Here is a 22,500-nt window from a genome sequence, read left to right as displayed (position 1 = left end):
TTAGGCATTTGCTTAAGTGCGTTTCATTTATTTTGCTCTTCTATTCTATCACTGACCACATTTGGGACCGTAAAATTAAACGGGGGCTCGTCCGGGATCTCAAAGGTTCCAAAATTATTAGGAAGTGAATCCATATATGCAATGCATTCACAGACTTATCTTGGGTGTTGAGCGGTGAGTTGTTGAGGGGCTATTTCAGGCATTATGAATTGTTTTACAGGCCTTTTTTGTATTTATTTTTAATTTTAAAAATGTTTATAAAAAAAACTGCATCCATTAACTGCCATTATAGGAATCACTGTGGAGGCGCCTACATCTCTGATGACATGTGGTTAAGTAAATTAACAAGAACTCTTCATTTTTGGGTGAACTATCCCTTTAAGATTGTAATATATAACTGTAATATGGTTAAATAGCTTTCTAACTATTGGAAGGAAGAAGAATTGACAAACGTTTAACAAATTTATTACAAAAAAAAAAAAGCCCTTTACAAATGACTGACACACACAAACACAACAAGCACCAGGACCAGTTCTTTCTCATCTTCTTCTGTTGTCATTCCCTTTATACCTTTTATACCTTCATGCTCATCCGTGAGACATGAGATTGTTATGGTGACACTCAATAAAAGAACACTCCATTATTGGGGGGATAATAATCTAATTTTATTTTACATCTATTTTTTTTTTCTATTTTTTTAAATATATTTATTTTCTGTTTTTTGTCCTGTCTCTGTAATCCTGTTGCACTGTAGAATCTCTGTCACGAAAACAAATTCCTCGTATGTGTGAACATACCTGGCAATAAAGCTCTTTCTGATTCTGATTTTCTAACTCCCCTATAATTAAACATTGGAGTTTTACCCTTTTTAAAACCATTCAGTTAATCTCAGTTGGGAGCATTATTAGCTTAGCTTAGCGTAAATCATTGAACTGGATTAGACCATTAGCATCTCACAATTACTTTTAAAATCACTTTACCCAACACTGTGTGACATACATCGATTTTTGTGTTTTTTTACCTGGCTCACTGGCACACGTTTGGCACTTTGTGGAGTGTTGGCATCCGCTCTGTACTGGTGGATAATCCCAGTTCCCAGTTCTTCTAGAAGCTTGAGAGAAAGATACAGAAATAGTCAAATGTCTTCACTATTTACTCACACTCTAGTGGAGTTTCTTTTACAAGCACAACATTGGGGGGAAAAATACAAACATGTGAATTTGACTTGTGCAAAACCGCAACATCAAATAAAACATATGTGAATAAAGCACAAGTTTCCATCCAATGAGTCAAAAAGAACAAATTGTCACTTTCTGATAAATTGGTTCCAAATATGACAGAAAAATGTCATTTGCTGTAGTAGGAGAAGCCAATGTGGGCCTTTTTTCTTACATAATTATTCACTTGCACCTCAGAAGTTGAAGATGAAACACAATGAATGCCTTTTGGAGGTGTGAGACACTCTTTGGAAGTGCAGACACTCAACACGGTTCCGGGAGGTAATAATATTGAACCACTTTGATGACAGACTTTGGCTGAGGGATTTTAGAAAGACCAAAATATAGCTACTGACATCTTCAGTTGTGAAAAAAGGCTTAGGCATTTCTTTGTGTTCAACAGAAATAGAGACCCAAACAGCTTTGGAACAAGCAGAGGATTAGTAAATGAGTAGATTTAAGAGGGTTGCCATGACAGCCTAATAATGCTTTTGCAAGCAGCAGGAACAAGCAGGCACACAACATAGAAATGTCTTGTCAGTGGGTTTTTTGAGCAGATGTTGCTGTTCCGTTGGGCATGTGTGGTTCATGCATAGATAAATATGTGTGTACATGAGCAGAATATCCACAGAGAGGAATATTGAGATATTTGAACCTTTAATGGTGCCTTAATGGGGACACTGGCTGTGTCTACACTTGTATTTGCATAAAGATGTCTGATTGGCTGATGCCTACGTTTGCAACTCTACAGACCCAAAATTCAGCTCAGCAATGCTTGACGTCACTCCATTGGAAGTAAATGATAAGCAGCAACACTGATGCCTTGTTTAAATTGGGGGTAACGCGGCACACACAAGTTAGTCAACAGTGCTCTCTGCTGCTCTTCTGTTTTGGTGGGTGCAGCAACAAAGCGCTCTTCAACAGCATAAGTCATTAGCTACGTTTTCATCCATCTATTTTTATGTGCATTTTAAATATCCGCATAAAAATTTGGGTGATGGAAACGCCAAGATGCGCACAAATTTTGAAAATGCACATCAAAGTCATATGCACATAATATGCACATAAACTACAATGGAAACACTCTAACTGAACAAATTCCAGTATGCGCATTAGAAAAAGAAAAAAGTCATGTGAATTTGTTATAAGAGATCATGTGATGATAAAAATGTGACAAACCAGCAGGCTATGCACATTGTAAAACATCTGAAATGTTGTTTTGGTCATTCTAAAATTCCTCAACCATTTCAGTATTAGCGTTATTATATTATTTATTACCTCCAGAATCAAGAGCGTCTGTGCTCCATGTCTCACGCCTTCAAACGCCACTGCACGTTCACTGCTAGTCAGGATTGCCTTCTGAGGTGCAAGTCACTTATTAAATAACGAAAAGATTCACGCAGTTTCTCATTTCGCAGCAAATTTCATTTTTACTGTTGATATTTGGTGCAAGTTAATCAGGAAGAGACGATTTTGTTCGCCAATTTACATTGGATGTAACTGCTGCTTTATTCGCTCGTCTTTTATGCGATAATCCAAATTTGTGCATAAAATTAATTAACATTTTTGGATGGAAACATAGCTATAGATTGCTATATTTCATATCACAGCTTTGCCCAGTCGTTCTGACAGCCGATTAACAATCGCATGGTAACTATGGTGCTAAACAAAGATGGGCAATGCCTAAAAATGTATTTGATGCAAATATTTGATGCATCTGTAGTTGCAAGTCTGATACAACTAATAATAAATATTGCAATATTCAATTACAAAAAAATATTCTACAGTTTTCATATCATGTTAACTTTAAAGTTTAGAAATAAAAACAAGCAATAACAATAGTGTTGTTTGCTTGACAAGCACCAATAGAGAGCATGCAAAAGACATTAAAGATAAAGTACTTTAGCTCCATGAAGCTGCACAGACGGGTCTTGCTCTGTGAGACAGCGAGCACTGAGTTGCCCCAACTCCAACAGAGACGCCTGAGCCAATGAGAAGTAGCCCTTCACTAGGTGAGCCAAAACCTGAAATAAACCATATACAAACACAGACAAAGATTTCAAGAAACACAAATTTTAAGTTCACAAACAAACCACTAGTGCTATGTGACACAACCTTAAAGCTATATTACAACATCTAGTATTTATTGCAATAGCGTTATCAACGTTGATTATTTTCTACATTATCTTCCTTAATTCAATTGTTTTGAAGGTGGTCAAAAAATATTTCTAAAACCGCAACCATACTAGGTTGTTTTTTAACCAACAGAGTGCAAACCTGTGCCTGTAACACATGCATCAATAAGAACAACTTATGTTTAGTTTATATACATTTTAAAGGGACAATCTGATCAATTTTTTTTTTACACTTTTTGAAAGTTAGCATTGTTATGAAAGTATTTGGGGGTAATTTGGTGAAAAAAATTACCCGTTACCAAAATCATTGCATAAACATATAGATAAGAAGTAAAAAATACAAGTCACATTTTTTTTTGATGGTCCGTTTGTTGAATATAAGTTACATTGCATCTACATGCCAACTACTTCTCATTAGATTATAAGAAGACTGTAAGGTTGGGGTTAGGGTTAGTGTGAGTTGACATGTACTTGCAAGGTTTGTTATAGTCAGTTAAATGTCTGTTGAAAGGGCAGCATCAGCAGATATTAAGCAGACAGTCTATTAATACTCAAATGGACCATCAAAATAAAGTGTTGCCCATAAGGGTTAAGATATATCATTCATGGATTCCGCTACATTCATTCTTCCATGGCGGGGTGCCACACCAAAATTAATCCCGCCATGGCTACATTACAGCTTCCTATTCAAATCATTCAGTTTGTTTTTTGATAGCGGGTAATAATCGCACCAAAATGTATAAAAAGGTAAGTGAATTATAACCGCGCAAACTTTTCTGTAATCGTAGTAGTGCTGTGCGCTATTTGTTTAACCCTTTAAGGTGATGTGCTGACTGACAGGTGCGTGATGCATGAGGCCAGCAAACACAACGTAGCATTCAGGATGAACACAGTTTATATAATTATACTTTATTTATAGATAAAGGTCTAGGGTTTTGCTTGCAATGACTTCATCTTGCTGGACTTTATAGCCGTTTCACTTTACGTCAGGACGCATTAATGCCGCTCTGTAGGTCTATTGGAGACATTCATAAATATTCCTAGCAAATCTAATAAATGTTGGGAGACATACTCGTTACATAAATGCACTAAATCACACTTCCGCAGCGTTTATTTGAGAGCGCACAAGAAGATCTGCACTTGAGCAGCATATATTTGAGGGTGCTCAAGTTGAGCACGAACAGAGGAAATCGGTGTGCAAGCAAAGATCCCAATGCTTGTATTACATAAATGCGATTGTAATACTGCGCTCACGATATTTGTCACTGAAACAACACCATTGGTAGTTGATGGATCTGTGTAAAAGGCTGCCGCCACAGCTGGAAAACATTCTAGAGGAAACCCTATCATTATCTGGCAACCCAGACCTAGTTGGGAAATTTTTTCATGAGTGTGTGTGTGTGTGTGTATATATATATATATATATATATATATATATATATATATATATATATATATATATATATATATATATATATATATATATATATATATATATATATATATATTTAGTTTTTGCAGGTTTAACCAAGTCAAATTTAATATTTTTAAGACTTTAAGACCATGATAAATGAAATTTCAGACTAATACACAGCTAAATGCTAAGTATTTTTACTGGCGCCATCAAAAATATTCTAATTAGTTATTTCTTAGCCACATATTTAAAATGATGTGACAAGCAACAAGCAAACCCTAGTTGTGTACATATAAATGTATGCACATCTGTCCAGGTCAGTGTCCTCACAACTGTAATGTAGATAATAGAACCATATAAACCCTATATAGACATACAGAGTTTTGTTAAAAGTTTTGCTGAGATGGACTGTTGGTGATTCTATGGGAGTTTGGCCATCTGGGTAGCTTTACATGCACATGGAAAAATTAAGACCAGTTTAAAATGTCTTAAGAGCTACAACACAAATTTTCCGGAAATGTAAAACTTTAAGGCCTAAAATTTTTTTTTTTTTTCTTCAATTGATGACTTTAAGACACCACGGACACCATGATATTACAGATGATAAGATGTATCCAGACCACTGACCTGCAGAGCTTCAAGTCGGACAGGTGAGGGTTCGAGCGGTGCTCCGTTAGACCCTCCAGCATCACTGTCAGAGTACGGCTCCTCACGAGGCTGAGTGACCAGACTTACACACAGCTGTAGGAGCCAGCAAGGCCCCTCCGGACCCTCCGCTGCTGCAGGAGAAGAGGCCTCTTCATCTCTTCGTGCAGGCTGTCTCCAGCTAAGAGAAGACTCCTGCGGTGTGCTGATGCCGGAGCCCAAGCTGGACGTGGAGCTGGGCTGCTGGAGGAGGAGCTGAACCTCTGGAAGAGGCGCTTGTGTTGAGACTAACGCACCGAAGAGGGTGAGACTGGACACACGGACATTCACATCTAACATCAGAGGAAGAAAGAGAAGAAGGGGAACGTTTCACTTATTATTGCAAAAAAAAACTGCAAGTGACGGTACTTCAGTGTGCATATGAAATATATTCAATACTGTGTACAACAATTCAGTACAATGTATATTATAAATAAATAAATATACACATTAGCCCCCCTTTGATTTTTTTTTTTCTTTTTAAAATATTTATAAAATAATGTTTAACAGAGCAAGAAAATTTTCAAAGTATGTCTGATGATTTTTTTTTTTTTTGATAATGCTTTCATAAGCAATTGTTTATGTGAATAATCACCAAGCCTCACGCTACATGATTTAACTGATTTGATCATGAAAATGGTCTTTGCACAGAAACAAATGGAGTCTGCTGGAAGGAAAGCAGGATTTAACCCAATACTCGCCTTATCTTGGTGAATGTTTTTCAATTTGGTCGGAAGAAAAAAAATATTAACATTGGATTAATTGCACAGCCATAAAATCAAGTACTAAACAGTTTGTATAGTTAAAAAAAAGACTATTCATTATTCACTCATTATTCATTATAAAACTTCGGTTTATCTTTGAAAGGTATTTTATATGAAATCTTATAAATTTTTGCCTCTTCTTTGAAGGTGCAGGTAAGAACAACTTAGAAGATCCAAAAGGTCTCAAAACATTCTTCAAAATATCTTCTTTTGTGTTCAACAGAAGAAAGAAACAAATTTTTAGGTGAACCACCCCATTAATGGGACAATTGGAGTGTCTTGTAACAGTACCTCTGTGTCGGACATATGGACGGATTTGTTTCCACAGTGGGCTCAGCAGGCCTGGCCTGAGACGATTATAGGGCACATTGGATACTAGGTGGGCAAGGCACTGGAAGACAAAATAAAAGCCACATTCACAAACTTTTCATATCCAAAAGGACTAGTAAACCAGCATACACTGACCAAACCATAGTGCGTCCTTCCAGTGAAATATTTTTGTGTGGAACTGGTATTTGTTCTAGCAAAATAACCAGTAGTGTAGCTGATCTGTGGGAAATGATTTTGGTCATTACATGGTAGTGAAAATATCTAGTAATATTCTTATATATTTTTGTATTTGAGTCAATGTTTTACCAGTCTGAATTACTAGAAATAAAACATTACTTGTTAAAAAAAAAAAAAAAGAAAAGAAAAGAAAAATTAGTCTTCAACTGTACATGTCAAACTTATTTTTATTTCAAATTTATCCTGTATCATGATGAGCCATAACCTTATATATAAATTAAGATACAATACAAATATATAGTATAGTTATTCATATATTATTAATTAAATTTTAGACTCATAAAGGGTTAAAGGCTAAGGAATTTTTCAAATGGCCCAGATGGAAAAGATTCATCAAAAAAAATTAAAATAAAAAAATATTAGAATTTAATTAAAAATTTAGAATTAAAAATATTAGAATTTAATACATTTATTTAATACAATAATAGATTCATATTTTAGATTTTATTTCTGAGCAAAATAATTTAAATATTGTGCAAAAACCAGCAAGCTTTACTTGCATCCATAAACTTTTTTCTATACATAAAAAAATGAAAAATGTTTTAAAATGTATGCACAACAGTCTGTCCAGGTCAGTGTCCTCAGCAGTGAATACATGGAGCACTTTTAAACAAATGTTATTGTAAGGAAAATCATAAAAGCATTATGACAAATAGAGCTAAAAATGACCTTTTTGAATAAAAAGTTTGAAGTTTTATTGAGATAAGATTGTTGATGATTGTATGGGTTTTGGCCAGATTGGGTAACAATACATGAACAAAGAAAAACTAAGACCTGTTAAAAAATATTTAAGACCCACAACACAATATTTCAGTAAATTCAAGACTTTTTAAGGCCTAAAATTAGAATTTTGAAATTTAAGACTTTTTAAGACCCTGCAAATGATACTTAATGAAGCAAGGACATTTACACGGTATTTCAGATAATATTGCGAACTTGATAAACTCAAATTCAATGCAGCGGGTAGCCTTATACGGATTAATGAAATGGATGTGTGGCGAAAACTAGTTCGCAGAAGAGTCAGGGCCCTGACTGCATTAGTGGCCACCTATTGAAAAACTGTGCTCCATTCGTGAGTGGTATTTTCAATCATATTTTCAACTGTCCCCGTCACTTAAATCTGTCCCCCTACTTTAGAAGAAATCCATACTAATTCCTGTGGCCAAGATTCCATCACCTAGGGTTCTAAGCGATTATCGGCCGGTGGCTTTGATTTCCTTGGTGATGAAATGTTTTGAGCGCATTGTTAAGAGGAAATTGCAGCTCATGACCCGGAACATGATAGACCCTCTTCAATTTGCTTATCAGTCACACAAAGGGGTTGAGGATGCCACAACAACATTACTGGACTTTGTGACAGGTCACTTGGAGGTTGACAAAACTCATGTGCGATTATGCTTTGTGGATTTTTCTTCTGCTTTTAACTGTATGCAGCCTCATATTTTGGCCGATAGGCTTTTAAAATTTCCAAGCATTGACCTGGGCACGGTATGCTGGCTGGTTAATTTTTTAACAGTGAGGCCTCAGAGAACCCGAGTTAACAACACACTGTCTAACTCAATTTATTGCTCAACAGGTTCTCCACAGGGATGCGTTTCATCACCATTATTGTTTGTACTTTACACTAATGACTGCCAGAGTAAATTTGAATCAAGGTATATAATTAAGCATGCTGATGATTTTGTCATTGTTAGTCTGTTGCATGATCATGAGGAGGGCCATGGCCCAGTGTTGGTCAACTTTGTTGCTTGGTGCAAAGACTCATATTTACAACTTAATATCTCAAAAACTAAAGTGATGCTGATTGATTTTCGCTGCAACTCTATTTCTAATGCTACTACAATAAACGGTACTGTTGTTGAGAACAGTGAGTGAGTATAAATATCTGGGCACCGTTCTGGTTGATAATCTGAATTTTGAGGCCAACACTAATTTTATCTGTAAAAAGGCAAATCAAAGACTGTTCTACTTGAGGAAGTTGAAGGGATTTAATGTGGATAGGCCTCTTCTTAGGACATTTTATTCTTCTTTTATCGAGTCTCTTTTAACTTTTGCAGTAGTATGCTGGTATGGTAATTTGAGGGTGACAAGTAAAAACAGACTTTCAAAAATTGTTCATCAATCTCAAAAGATCTTGGACATAAAAATAAATCTTAACAGTATTGGACAAGTGTATGAGGATAGAGTCATAAAGAAGGCTAGGTCCATTTTAGCAGATGAGAACCACCCACTTTTTAAGTTTTGCCTCTTGCCATCAGGCAGAAGGTATACTTATTCTCGATGGGCAAGGTCAAACAGATACTTGTATTCATTTGTTCCAACTGCAGTTGGGTTACTAAACAAGCGTTAAATGATTACTGAATTGTTTACTGTTATTTTATGTTGTCGAGTGTGACTTGTTGCTGTCAACTGTCAGCTATTGCTGTAAACCTAATTCCCCTTCGGGGGCAATAAAGATATTCTAATCTAATCTATTTTTTTTCTTCTCAAGAAAACATTATTTGTGTTTTTGGCTGGAATAAAAGCAGTTTTTTAATTTTTAAAAACAAACACAAGGACAATATTATTAGCCTTATAATTGGCTACCGAACGAAGCACTGATATACAATTGCTTGCCTAATTAACCTAACTTGCCTAGTTAACCTAGTTAAGTCTTTAAATTGCACTTTAAGCTGAATACTAGTATTTTGAAAACTATCTAGTAAAATATTATTTGCTACCATCTTGGCAAAATAAAAATAAAAACATTATTAGAAATTAGTTATTAAAGCTATTTTGTGAACGTGTGTACTTCAATACCTTTAAGACCTGTGTGAGGGTCTGGCAGGAGGATTCTGCTACGAGTGCTAGCAGCAGGCCACGGTGCAGCTCTCTGATGCTAGCAGCTAATGTTGCTGAGAAGGGGGTGAAGGCTTGACGGGGTGCACCAGTGTCCTCAGCTGTGGACAGGAACTGACGAGAGCCTTCCAGAAGAGCAGACAAAACCTGCAGAGAGCCTGCCCGCACCTACAGCACAACATGGGGAACGTCAAAAGACCAGTCAACTTTTTTTCCAACCTATTTGATGTATTGTGTCAATTATGGGAGTAGTTTTTATGTGCATTACAATATCAACTTCACTGGCTATTAGGGCTGGGTGATAAATCAAAAAGTAATCGAAATCGACATTCAGAACCTATAATCGATCTAATTTTTTTCAGGACGATTTTTCAATTACTTTCCCTACGTATCCCATGAACTCGCTCTGTTAAAGGCTGTGGCTGATTTACTCTTCTGCGGCCACTTTGCTGCCACATCTGATCTCTGGGCAAGTAAGACGATGGATCCATTCTTAAGCCTTACTTTGTAGTTTGACAATTGACAATGATTGGCAGCTGTGTCAGAGATGCCTTGAGACATATTTTCCTTTACATTAAAATTATTACTTACACAAAAACATTTTTTTAGGAGATGCAAGAAATGCACTGTTTATAATATTGTTTACAGGATATGCAAAAGTTATTTTATTTAGAGGAGATACGGCTCATGTTCTACTTTTAATATGAAAAACCGTTTGTTTCCAAAAGTGCAGGTTATTCATTTTCACTTTTTTATAAGAAAAACATGACTCTTGGTTTTAGGCAAAACATAAAATCACAATAGAATGAACTTCAATTTATAGAGTTTTTGATTCTGAATAGACAACTAAGAGGAAAAAATGAATTTCATTTGCTGCAATTTATTAAAAAAAAAAAAAAAAAAAAAAAAAAAAAAGTATTTTGTTTCATTTAATTAATGTTGTTTTAATCTCACATTAAATGAACAATTCAAGAACAAACTAATGTCCTGTTTCACTGCTGGTTGAATCAGCATTTTTGATAAAAAATTATTAAGCGAAAAAAATGAATTTTTAATGGTAACTTATTGCCATTTGTTGGTGTAACAATGTAACTGACACAATCTTCGCTAATTTGCTTCATACAAACAGCACTGTAAAAAAAAGTCTGTGATTTACAGTCTTTTAGTTTATTTATGCTTCTCAATTGCTAAATAAGAATATCTTTTCTGCCGTCTTTTGGTGTTGAAAATTAACCATGCAGTTTAAAAAGAAAGTTACAATTTCAGTCACTTGTTATATATTTCAGTATATATATAAAAAAAATCAAAACATTGTAAAAAAAAAAACAGTGAAAGATTAAAGAAAAAAACACCCATGGGTATGATGAGCTGTCATCAAATGAACTTATTAAACAAACATAACTTTCGAAAAAAACATATATGACTCCAAAAACTCAAAAAAGCCTTTCTGCAGCAAAATTACAGATGTATACAACCAGACAAAAGTTTGGGGTTTTTAAAGGGTACCTATGGGGAAAAATCTACTTTTCAAGCTGTTTGGAGAGACATATGTGTAGGTATAGTGTATAGGCCATCATATTGGTGTGATATAAACACAGCCAGTCCTTTTTTTTCCAATTTAACAACATAAAAACGCTGGATCAATTGGAGCGGTTTTGAGACAGTCCCCTGAATTGATTGACAGCTGCGTATTTTATGTCTCCGTAGTAATGCGTATAATCTTTTTTACTTCATCAGCACAGCCGCATGTCAGAACAATTATAAAAGACGACGCTTCAATCTAAGTTTGTGGACATTAAATCAGGTTTATTTTGTACATTAACATAACAGATATCCATAAAGCAGTGGATATTAATATGTATCCTGTCACATTTGCGTGCAAAAAGAGTGCAAAGCTAAACGCGCGCGCTGTCTGTGTGTGTTGTTGTCCGCGCTGTGTGTGTGTGTGTGTGTGTGTGTGTGTGTGTGTGTGTGTGTGTGTGTGTGTGTGAACTTTGTAATGACATTGTGTGTGACTCATCATTGCAACTCTACAACAAATCCAATAAATACTCATTGGTATCACGTGAGATCTGCTTCCTTCATATCTGTCTGTGTCTGAAGCAGCCGAGGGAGAAGATTAATGCATGCTGACAGGCACGTGGAAACGGTGGGCGTGAAGGACTAGCCTTGAAGGCGCAGTACAAAAAAAAAAACGCTACCTGCTGCTCAGAGCTATAAAATAAAAACCTATAAAAGGTATAATAAAAAATCTGATGGGTGTTTTGAGCTGAAACTTTACAGACACATTCTGGAGAGACAAAAGACTTTTATTAAATCTTGAAAAAGGGGTAACCTAGGTGCCCTTTAAAATAAGCTTATCCTGCTCACCAAGGCTGCATTTATTTCATCAAAAATACTGTACAAATTGTAAAATAGTGAAATGTTATTGGAGAGTTAAAATAACTGTTAAAAAGTAGTATAGAATTTAATTTAATCATTTATTCAAGTGATTTTAATGATGAATTTTCAGCTTCAGTTACGCAATCCTTCAAAAATCTCTCTAATATTAATTATTATTATTGTTTATTATTATTAAGTAATAGTAATGAAAGCAATAATGACTGGAGTAATAATTTCATTTGAAACTACATACAATAAGCAGTTATTTAAAATGTTCATTAATATTTAACAATTGAACAATTTTTTACAATTAATAAATGCTGCCTTGATGAACAGAACAAGTTTCTTTAAAAAAAACATGAAAAAAAACAACAACTGACCCCTAACTTTTGACCAGTAGTATACATTACTGTACTGTTTGGAAAGTTATATAGAAAATAATCTTGAGGATAAGAACAATGAATTTAAATGTGCCGTCAACACATATGCTTGTGACACTGATGTCGCATTAAAACACTATAAACATCATAACATTTTTTACATGAAAGAAAAAAATAAAGCATAAACAATAACACAAACAGACCCTTCACTCAGCTTTCACTATGAATACACATTATTTGTGGCACAATGTTATTAGTGAAAATATTGTTATTAACAGTAATATTTTCACATTAATATTTCAGTCATTCATTCATTTTCCTTTGGCTTAGTCTCTTATTTATCAGTGGTCGCAACAGCGGAATGAACCGACAACTTTTCTGGCATATGTTTTACGCAGCGGATGCCCTTGCAGCCGCAACTCGGTACTGGGAAACACCCAAAACCGCAGCACTCAAAGGAAACCCACGCCAACATGGGGAGAATATGCAAACTCCACACAGAAACGCCAACTGACCCAGCCAGGACTTGAACCAGCAATCTTCTTGCTTTAAGGCAACAGTACTAACCACTGAGCCACTGATTTTTTGGTTTTAGTTTTTTTTAGTTTTAGTATTTTTTAGGTGTGTTTTACCTTTGGCGATGGGTCTTTTAGAGCGATGGTGAGAAGGGTGAGAGGAGGAGGACCTCCAATCCCAGGAGCGTCGGGAACAAACGAAGACCAGTAACCATAGAGGATTCGCTTCTCTACACACTTGACAACAGCCAGGAAACACTGAAGTGAACTCTGACGCACACGAGCTTGATACAACCTATAGAAGACAGTGAAAACACACTCACAGATTTACATTCAGCTCCAAAAAAAGTGCACACCAATGTCTCTAGATCAGCAAATGAAATTCTTGTGTAACAGAAATGTGTGCTTTAAAATGTTAATAATATGTTAATAATGCATTAGTAAATGTTGAACTTTGATTAATAAATGCTGTACAGGTACTGTTAATACTTAGTTCATGTTAGTAAATACATTAACTAATGAAACCTAATTGTCAAGTGTGATCACTTATCATTAGTACGCTACTCAATCATACAGTATAATCATACAGTATTAAAAAAATTATAATAATAAAAAAATAATAATAAATAATTTTTTTTAAATAATCACTGTGTCAGGAATAAGTTCTTAGACATGGCAAAAAAATAAAAATATATGAAATAGCGCAATTATTAGAGTATATACACACATCATATTTGTTATCACTTTGAATTAGGAAACAAATACAAATTAATAAAAGTAATATGATAACATTAATAACAATAATATTATTATCAACAACAACAAACCAAATATTTTTCTGACATACAAATAAAAGTATTAAAGACACACAAATCATAATATTTATAACGGGAGTGTAGAGGATCATGGTTGATCCTTGATTCATAAGGATCACAGCCCACGGTTCAGAGTACACACAACCTGTAGATTAATACATTTTTTTACTGGTAGATTAATCCTAAATTTGTAACGATAGCAGAGAGATCACCTTTCGCCTCATTCAAATCATGTGTATGAAAGCATTTAGGCTTTCCTGTGAAACATAATGATGAGGAAGAAGTTGTGGTGGGTTATTCAGGATGTGGTGGGTTTCATTAAAGGTGTTTTCTGTCACTACGTGTTTAGCCTGCATTAATGCATTCAGTGTAAGCTGCACGATTAATCATTAAAAGATTGAGATCTCAACACCCATGCAACATAAATTATAAATTATGTTGATTTGCACATGTTTATTAATCCTTCGACTTGTAGCATTCAAATCTGAAAACGCAAAAATCAAGAAAGAGATTCAGTCTTCAGTCTTTTGAGTTAGTTATGAAGTTACAAACAGTCACATAAAACAGAAGTACTGAGATTTAGAACAGTTTATAGTTTAGATATAACCACTGATGTTTATGGTGAAGATTACAATCACTGTAAAATCACCAAATATGCATTTAACTTGACGCTCAAAAATTAAACTTGTAGGCAGCAATTACATTATTTAACCAATAGGTGGCAAAATTCTGCAAAAATGATACATCTAGCAATGAAACATGAAGTTTCATGAGGGAATAACTGAACCATTTATTGAAAATGAGACTTACTATTGTAAGTAATGAGAAATTACTTTTGCCGCCTCCTCTTTTTGGTTGATCCGAAAAATGGTCCAATCCGTCACTCAAAAACCATAATGTGATACAAACCGTGAGATTTGTGATCCGTAACACCATTAATTAATAACAATGACAGTAATCATGTATATGATACTGTCAACTATTAAATTCAAAATTCTAGGGCTGGGCCTACACCATTGACCCTACACCATTGTCAATAACAATAAAAAAATTGTTCGGTATAAAGTTTTGGTAAAAAAAAAAAAAAAAAAAAGCGCTATAGTTTTATTCAAATGTGCCTTGGAAGGAATGCCAATAAGCTTAAGGTTTAAGTTCATTATTGCCAATTGAGGCACACGACTTGTGCACACAAATGAGGGAGTGACACGCACATGGTGTGGAAGTGGCGTGCATGTGATTCATGCAAGTAAAACTAACCAATCTGCTTCACACTTTGTACGCAATATACACATTACAGTAATAACGGTAGACTAATTATCTCATACGAATAGTGAAGGAATCCATGTGCTCGTGCTTTTCACTTGCGCGTCTTAGGTTTCATCATCGCTGCCTCAGGTCAGAATAACACATGTGAAAATGACTGCAGTGACTAGCAGCAGTGAAATTAAAATAAAGTGTTTAAATGAAAGAAAAATCCTAATATTGCTAAATGGATTGCTAAAAAAAATATTCAATAATTATCGATAACGAATGATAGGAAACTTTATATTATAATTCTTTTTGCTGTATCACCCAGCCCTACTAAATTCATAAAAATGCTCTGATTCAATTGCTAATTTGTATGATTATTGTTAATAATATTATTGTTGTAGTAAAAAAGATAACGTAAATAAAACAGAAAGATCAAATCCGAGTGTTATTGGACACTTAAAAACAAATCATTTGCATTCGTAATTTTAAATCTCCCAGTACATAAAACAAGTGTTTCATGTGTATTTCATTTGCTGCCTCTTAATGTTTTAATTGACCTTATTATGACAGCAAGCTCTTTTGAAATTAATGGTCAAACCTGAGTTTAGACTGCATTCCTCCCTCTGGATCAGAGAACTCTGAGTCCGAGCTGTATTTCTTCCAGGACGGGTAAAGCTGCGGAGTCGCCGCTGATGGTGAAGTTAACCTGGAGGACTGAGGGCCATGAGACCAACAGCTCTGATCTCCTCCACCAGGAGCAGACACTTCATCAGCTTCTCCATCTTCCCCATCACACTTGCCATCACCTCCAGCTTTTTTCCCTTTCCCTCGAGACTTTCGCTTCTTCTGTTGAGACTGAAGGAGAAATAGGTGTTTTAACGTCCTCTGATAAATGAAGGCAGAGAGTGATTTACCAGTTACCTTTAGACTTGTACTTCAGACACATAAAGGTACAGTCAAAATTATTGGCACCCATGGTGTAAATGATTTAGAAGCATGCAAGTCCTACCCTAATGTGTGGCTGGGAATTACAATGGAGATATATATATATATATATATATATATATATATATATATATATATATATATATATATATATATATATATATATATATATATATATATATATATATATATATAAAATGGAGCAAATTACAGCATTTGTAAATCAGAAACATTGACAAATTACTTCATACTGGGATAAATGGTCCAATTATGCAACATCTCATAGATTGATCAAATGTTTTAGTTACAGTTCTGATGCAATCACTTCCTACATCAGAGCTTATTTGTTTTGTAGTTGATAATTTTTCCCTTTTCTCTTTTATTTTATTCTTATGTACACTACATGTTGCATATGCATATATAGGACAGCATAAAGAGAAAGTGGATGCATGTGTGCTTACATCTATGAGTGCATTCAGATGGATAACATTTGACATGTATCAGATGTACACTAGTTGACAAAAGTTTGGGGTCAGTAGAGCAATTCCATGCAAATGTCAACCTTGCTATGAAAAAATTTAGGTTTTCACTAGAATATGGAAATCGTTTTTACATTTTCTTTGTGTAGGCTTGTATTTTACAGTACTGTAAATACTCAAAAATGTCTCTGCCAATGTTTTCAAACAATTATATTTGATTTACCAAAGTCACACAAGTGGCAATTTCACATCGGTCACATCCATAACAGAGAGATCTCACATCCATTACAACACTTTTTTTCCTCGTAGCTGCAAAAATGTCAAGTAAAATAAAGTCAATTATATTTGTTCTGTAGAGAGACATCTTTTATCTTTTTGATGAGCATGTTTTTTTTGGCTTGTGCTGTTTAATTCACAGAATTTCTACAAAGTATGTTGAATACTGCAAACTCGCATACTTTTTTGGTCACATCCATAATGCATGTTTATTTTCCTCATTTAAAGTACAAAACATGTTTACAGATTGATATTTTTCTGGTCCTTTAACTCTGTGGTCAGTTGTTCAGGAAAATATAAGCAGATGTTTTAATATATTGTTAACATAGACATTCTATGTGAATTTATGTTTTGAGTTTTTACTGTAAATTTCACATCCATAATGCTGGAATTGCTCAGTAGTAGTTTTTATAAGTTTTAAAATAAGCTTTTTCTGCTCACAGAGGCTGCGTTTATTTCATCAAAAATACAGTACAAATAATAAAATTGTGAAATGCTTTTCATTCATTCATTCATTCATTCATTCATTCATTCATTTCTACCGATTTTCTGGGGCCGGGTCACGGGGCAGCAGTCTTAGGAGAAAACCCTAGACTTCCCTCTCCCCAGACACTCTAGCTCCTCCGGGGGGATTCCAAGGGGTTCCCAGGCCAGCCAGAGACAGTCCCTCCAGCATGTCCTGGGTCTTCCCCGAGACCTCCCCCCAGTGGGACATGCCTGAAACACCTCCCTACTGTAGGTAGGCATCCAGGAGGTATCCGAAACAGATGCCGAGCCACCTCAACTAACTTCTCCCGATGTGGAGGAGCAGCGGCTATACTCTGAGCTCCTCCCCGGTGACAGAGGTAATATTTTTGCACTACAAAATAACTGTTCAAAAGTAGTTTATAACTTAATTTAATCATTTATTTCAGTGATTTTAATGATGAATTTTTAGCTTCATCAATCCAGCCTTCAGAGTCACACGATCCTTTAGAAATCACTCTAATATTAATTATTATTGTTATTATTATTATTACTATTATTAATGGTAAAAATATTTAATGACTATGTAACCATGTAACTTTTTTTTACATTTAATAAATGGTGCCTTGATGAACAGAATAATTTTCTTTAACAAAAAAAACTGAAAAAAAAACTGACTCCCAAACTTTTGACCGGTAGTGTAAGTGTAATACTATTCGAGAAGAAAAATTAGGAAAGCTGATTTTTTTGTGTTTATTTTTTGAGCAAAAATTACATAAGTGTTTTTGTGTTTTCTCAAAATGTAAACATAAAAAACCTGAAGACACTTGAGTTTGTTTTGGTATACGGCTATAGTTTTCTTGGTGACATCGGATTAGAGTTTTGAAGACTTTGTGACTCCAACACCCGCTAACTTCAGACAGACATTTTCATCCAGGCTGATTCATAACATTGAGTGGAATTATTGATGGTAAAAAGGAATATTTTCAGCGTTTCATATTTTTTTCTTAAAGCCTCATCCCATACAAAACCAGATTTTAATGTCTTGGTCATTAAATAAAAGCAAAATTCGAATTCTAAGAGCAATGTTACAGGAAAAGTACTCTATTGTCTGCACAGCCCACAAGAGGGCGTTATGACACTCCTTTTTGTGCATAGACTTACCAACAACTGTTCTTAAATAAAATATTATTTGCATGAAACATCTTGCTCAAAAAATTCCAAAGTCTTTCAATAATTTTTCTATTTAAAACTTGACTCTTCTGTAGCTACATCATGTACTAAGACCGATAGTAGAAGAAAAGTTGGTGTTTTCAAGATTAATGTTATCAAGCTTCACATAGAAAAATTATCGACATTCTTTGGTTTTTGAGCAAGATGCTAATGGGTCTAATAATATTCAATGATTTATGCTAAGCCAAGCTAAAAGTACCAGACACAGAAATGGGCTTAAGGTGCTCAAAATAGTAAATCTGTAATAGTAAAACTCCACGTGACTTGTAAAAGTAGCCTATTTCCATAAACAAAGTAGAATGTTCCTTTAACTTTGTGGTAAAAATTGGAGAGGGGTCTGGCTGCAGACTCAATGCAGTGCAATCTGAGCTGCATGTAATTCTTTGTGTCTGACATTGCACCTGAGAAATGCAGTCTCAGCTTGCATCATAAAGGCTGAATCCAGATACTATTGAATAATTGTCCTGCATGTAAAATAAACAACTATTTTTGTTTTTTGATTAAAAAGTGCTGTTTTTCAGATTTGTCAGAAATTAGTGGCACAATCATATGACCTACAGCAGCAGTCTTTTTCTGTGCAGGTGAGTCTTGAGCAGTTCAGGTTTTGCAGCAGGAATGGTCTCATACTGAGGGAGAGGAGCGGGATACAACACCTGCGGCATTTCCACACTAATTCCTGGCAAACCGTAGAACATGAATCTCTGCCAAGAACAATGAGACAGTTATCAGTAACTCTGTTCACACAAACACATTTTGTTTATGAATTAAACCAGTTTGAATAAACGCTATATATATAAAACGACCAGGGGTGCATTTTCCAAAGACCATCATTAGCCAACTAAGGTCGCAAGTTCTGTGTTCACAAACAAAGTCTGGTGATTTGATATTTTCCTAAATCCATTGTTCCAAGGAACATTCGCAAACTGTGACGCAAACTTGTACACTTGCAGCTACACCTCTAGAGCTGTAATTAGAAGCATAGTTCCTGGTTGTGTTCTATTCCTACTTATCCTGTTCTAACATATAAACATTAAATACATTAAAGTGATCTCTCTTAGGTGTAATTTGCTTTCAAAGTATTTTTACAGTTTAGGTTTAGCAATCTTCATATTGACAATTGGGTTCGCTTCGTAGTTCACTTTGAAATCATTTAAGCCGATTTGAACGCAGCCGTGGCTCATGACGAAAGCTACTGGTGACCTATTATTTAAAAGCAGAATTTACATTACGTCTCCAAAGCTTGTGAAAACTAAATGCTTTTAATTTATAGTAGGTCATTTACTAAGAAATGTATCAGCACTTTTTATGACATGGCCTGTTAATTTGACACATTCCGACCACTGCAGAAATGTTCTAAGTTTAAAATAATTAAATAAATAAACAATATAATACTTTATTATTATTATTATTATTATTATTACTACATAAGATTTTTTTTTTTTCATTTATCAATAAATAGCCTTCGGTAAATTACAACCATTAACGATTTATATATGAGATTGGAATACGTGTTAAAGTAGTTTTATGTTTTAGAATAGAATATAGCATACTCTTAATAATATCTGTAAAGTAAACATAAGCCCTATATGTTCAGTTTACATATATTTCAAGTAATATGGAAAATGAGTGCATATTTTTAAGAAGATATTACGCTGCCCCGTTTAGAGCCTCATTAGGACATTTTACATCATAACTAACGTGGTTCAAATGACAGATCTGCGACAGAGAAACTACGGTTTTGGGGAAACACTGGTCACTACATCGTTCTTTCCGCAAACAACACATCGTACTATGATAGTTCAACAACGAGTTATGTCATTGTTTGGGAAATGCACCCTAGGCTGACGTACGTTTAGCTCACCAATGTAATTTCATCTGAATGAAAATACCACAGAAATATATATAGAAAATACTCAAAATCTACAATATTTGTTTTGCTAGGGCACATTGTTTTGGGTGAACAATTAATCAGTGCAAGTTAATCCACTGAAAACAAAAGTTTGTTTTAGTAACCTTCAATCAAATTCTGAGCATTTGCTTCTGTGTTTGGAATTGCGGGTCTTCTTTAATGATGTCAGTTTGACGCTTCAGCCCCAATATTCTTAACCAAGCCCCTCTTACCGTTAGTTTGCTATGAGGAATGATGCACAAAAACAAAGCCCCGGCCCAACTCAATATTCCGATATAAAGTATATCAATATAACGAAAAAAAAAACATCTCAGCAACTTCTGGTTCACATAGACTTTAGTTCTGCTGAATCATAAGTTGCAGCAGACTTTTATTTTAGTAAGATGTATTTCCAACTAAAAAAAAATACTGAGTAGGGGGCAGACTTTTATTTTTGCACTCTAACAGTTGGAGAGGGCTTGGTTAAGCATATCTTTCTCAAGCTGTCAAAATTACATCGTCAGAGAAGTACTACAGAAGCAAATAGATATACTTTGTAAAAAAAAAAAAAAAATACTCCTCAATAAAAAAAAAAAAAGACAAAAGCTTTTAACTTGTACTGATTAATTGTTCAGATTATCAAACTGTGCTAACAAAAGAAACATTGTACATTTCGATTTCATGCAGACTTTAAATGTAAGAATACACACTATGAGTTTCTTTCCAGGTTTATGATGCAAATTGTAGCAAATTTTCCTGCTTTTTTCTTTGAACAATGAACTTATATCAATTATGATATATATATTTCAAACAACACACCTGCCACACATATTTAGTAAAGAAACTAGAGTCAGGAAAACATTATGCGGTGATTCTAACAATTGTTGTTTGTGATGTTGTCTCAGATGTTAGTCATTCATTTCGACTAACATCACACACATTATTAAAGAAATAAGCAAGATAAAATGTGGCATTTCGTGTACTCAATATGAATTTAATGGTCAAAAATATCACATAATCTGAGTTACTGTTGTAAAAGTCAAAAATACTGTGTAGTCTGAAAGTGGAATTAAAGGGTTAAGTTCATCTGAAAATTACAATTCTGCAATCATTTACTCCCCCCTCACTTTGCTTCACAATCTCATAAAAGTGTTCATCTCTGAACTCAAATGAAGAGTTCATACTTTGTGTGATAAGAAAACGAACAAAAAGCTTAAGGGTTTGGAATAACATGAGGAATAAGTTGTTATATTGATAGATTGCAATATAAAAAAGTGACAATATATAGTTAAGATGTAAATTATGATTCTATTTTTTTCCCAAAAGTCAGCTTACTGTACTTCTAAGGTCTCATGTACACCCCTGAAGCCGTAAAAATAACCCATTCTGCATTTGAATAAGACATTTGTGGATTAGACCATGACAGTATGTGAAAGAAGAAGAAAAACAGCTAATTTAGTGTGTCATTAATCATTATACCATCTCTACGACAATGCATATTGCAGAATTTTTCAGTTTCAAATTACAATGCATACAAGTGTTTACATGCCTTGGCAAATGTGTTAGAACATGTTCAAACCATCCCTTAGAATTGGAATGAACTGCAATATAGTGACTACAAAAAAGGTTATTAAAGGTTGAAATTAGCTTCCATGCGTAATTTGTAAATCTATAGATATAAAAATCTATGCTTACTTTGAGCACAGCCAATAAAGCGCCCAGATCCTGGTTCGGAACGGCCTTCCATTTTCCCCCATTGAGAAAATACTGCATCCCCTTCAGGGCACTCTGCAATAACTGAAACAGAGGTAACAGTGAAATGACAGTGAACTAGAAAAATGGTGAATAACACGGGCTCATAAGAAATGTGCGCTTCAGCCTACATTTTTGGAAACTGCTTAAACGTACTTCAACATACTTTTGACAAAATCTGTAAGTAAATTCCTTATCTTTTTAAGAGTTTAAGGCAGGGCGCTTGATGATTCATGGGATATTTTATGCTTAATTTTCCACTCCATTTTAATGTTTTGAATTTGACCAAGTAAAACTGTATGGTATATATAGATTTTTTTAAAATGGGCTATCATTTATATAAAATTTATTACAAATTGTATAAAATTTAGTTTTGTGCTTAATCATTCATAAATTTTTCTTTACAGTGCCTTTATTCATCAGGGGCTGCCACAGTGGAATGAACCTCCAACTTATCCAGCATATGTTCTGCACAGCAGATGATCTTCCAGCTGTAACCC

At 34.6% G+C, this 22,500-nt stretch overlaps 1 protein-coding gene across 1 annotated transcript in view; it reads right to left on the bottom strand.

Annotated features, from left to right (window-relative positions):
* heatr6 (HEAT repeat containing 6) overlaps positions 1 to 22,500 on the bottom strand; it is a 36,291-nt gene that overhangs the window by 10,513 nt on the left and 3,278 nt on the right. The window contains 10 exon segments of the mRNA XM_056446883.1: positions 1,022 to 1,111; positions 3,119 to 3,241; positions 5,394 to 5,743; positions 6,506 to 6,605; positions 9,581 to 9,787; positions 13,014 to 13,191; positions 15,561 to 15,817; positions 18,919 to 18,956; positions 18,959 to 19,061; positions 21,944 to 22,078. Of these exon segments, the coding sequence (XP_056302858.1) occupies positions 1,022 to 1,111; positions 3,119 to 3,241; positions 5,394 to 5,743; positions 6,506 to 6,605; positions 9,581 to 9,787; positions 13,014 to 13,191; positions 15,561 to 15,817; positions 18,919 to 18,956; positions 18,959 to 19,061; positions 21,944 to 22,078 (1,581 nt within the window).

The sequence above is a fragment of the Danio aesculapii genome, chromosome 21 (genome assembly GCF_903798145.1).
Source record: "Danio aesculapii chromosome 21, fDanAes4.1, whole genome shotgun sequence".
NCBI classification, from domain to species: domain Eukaryota; kingdom Metazoa; phylum Chordata; class Actinopteri; order Cypriniformes; family Danionidae; genus Danio; species Danio aesculapii.
The sequence above is the reverse complement of the archived record's forward strand: the minus strand, read 5'-3'. Positions and strand labels throughout refer to the sequence as shown.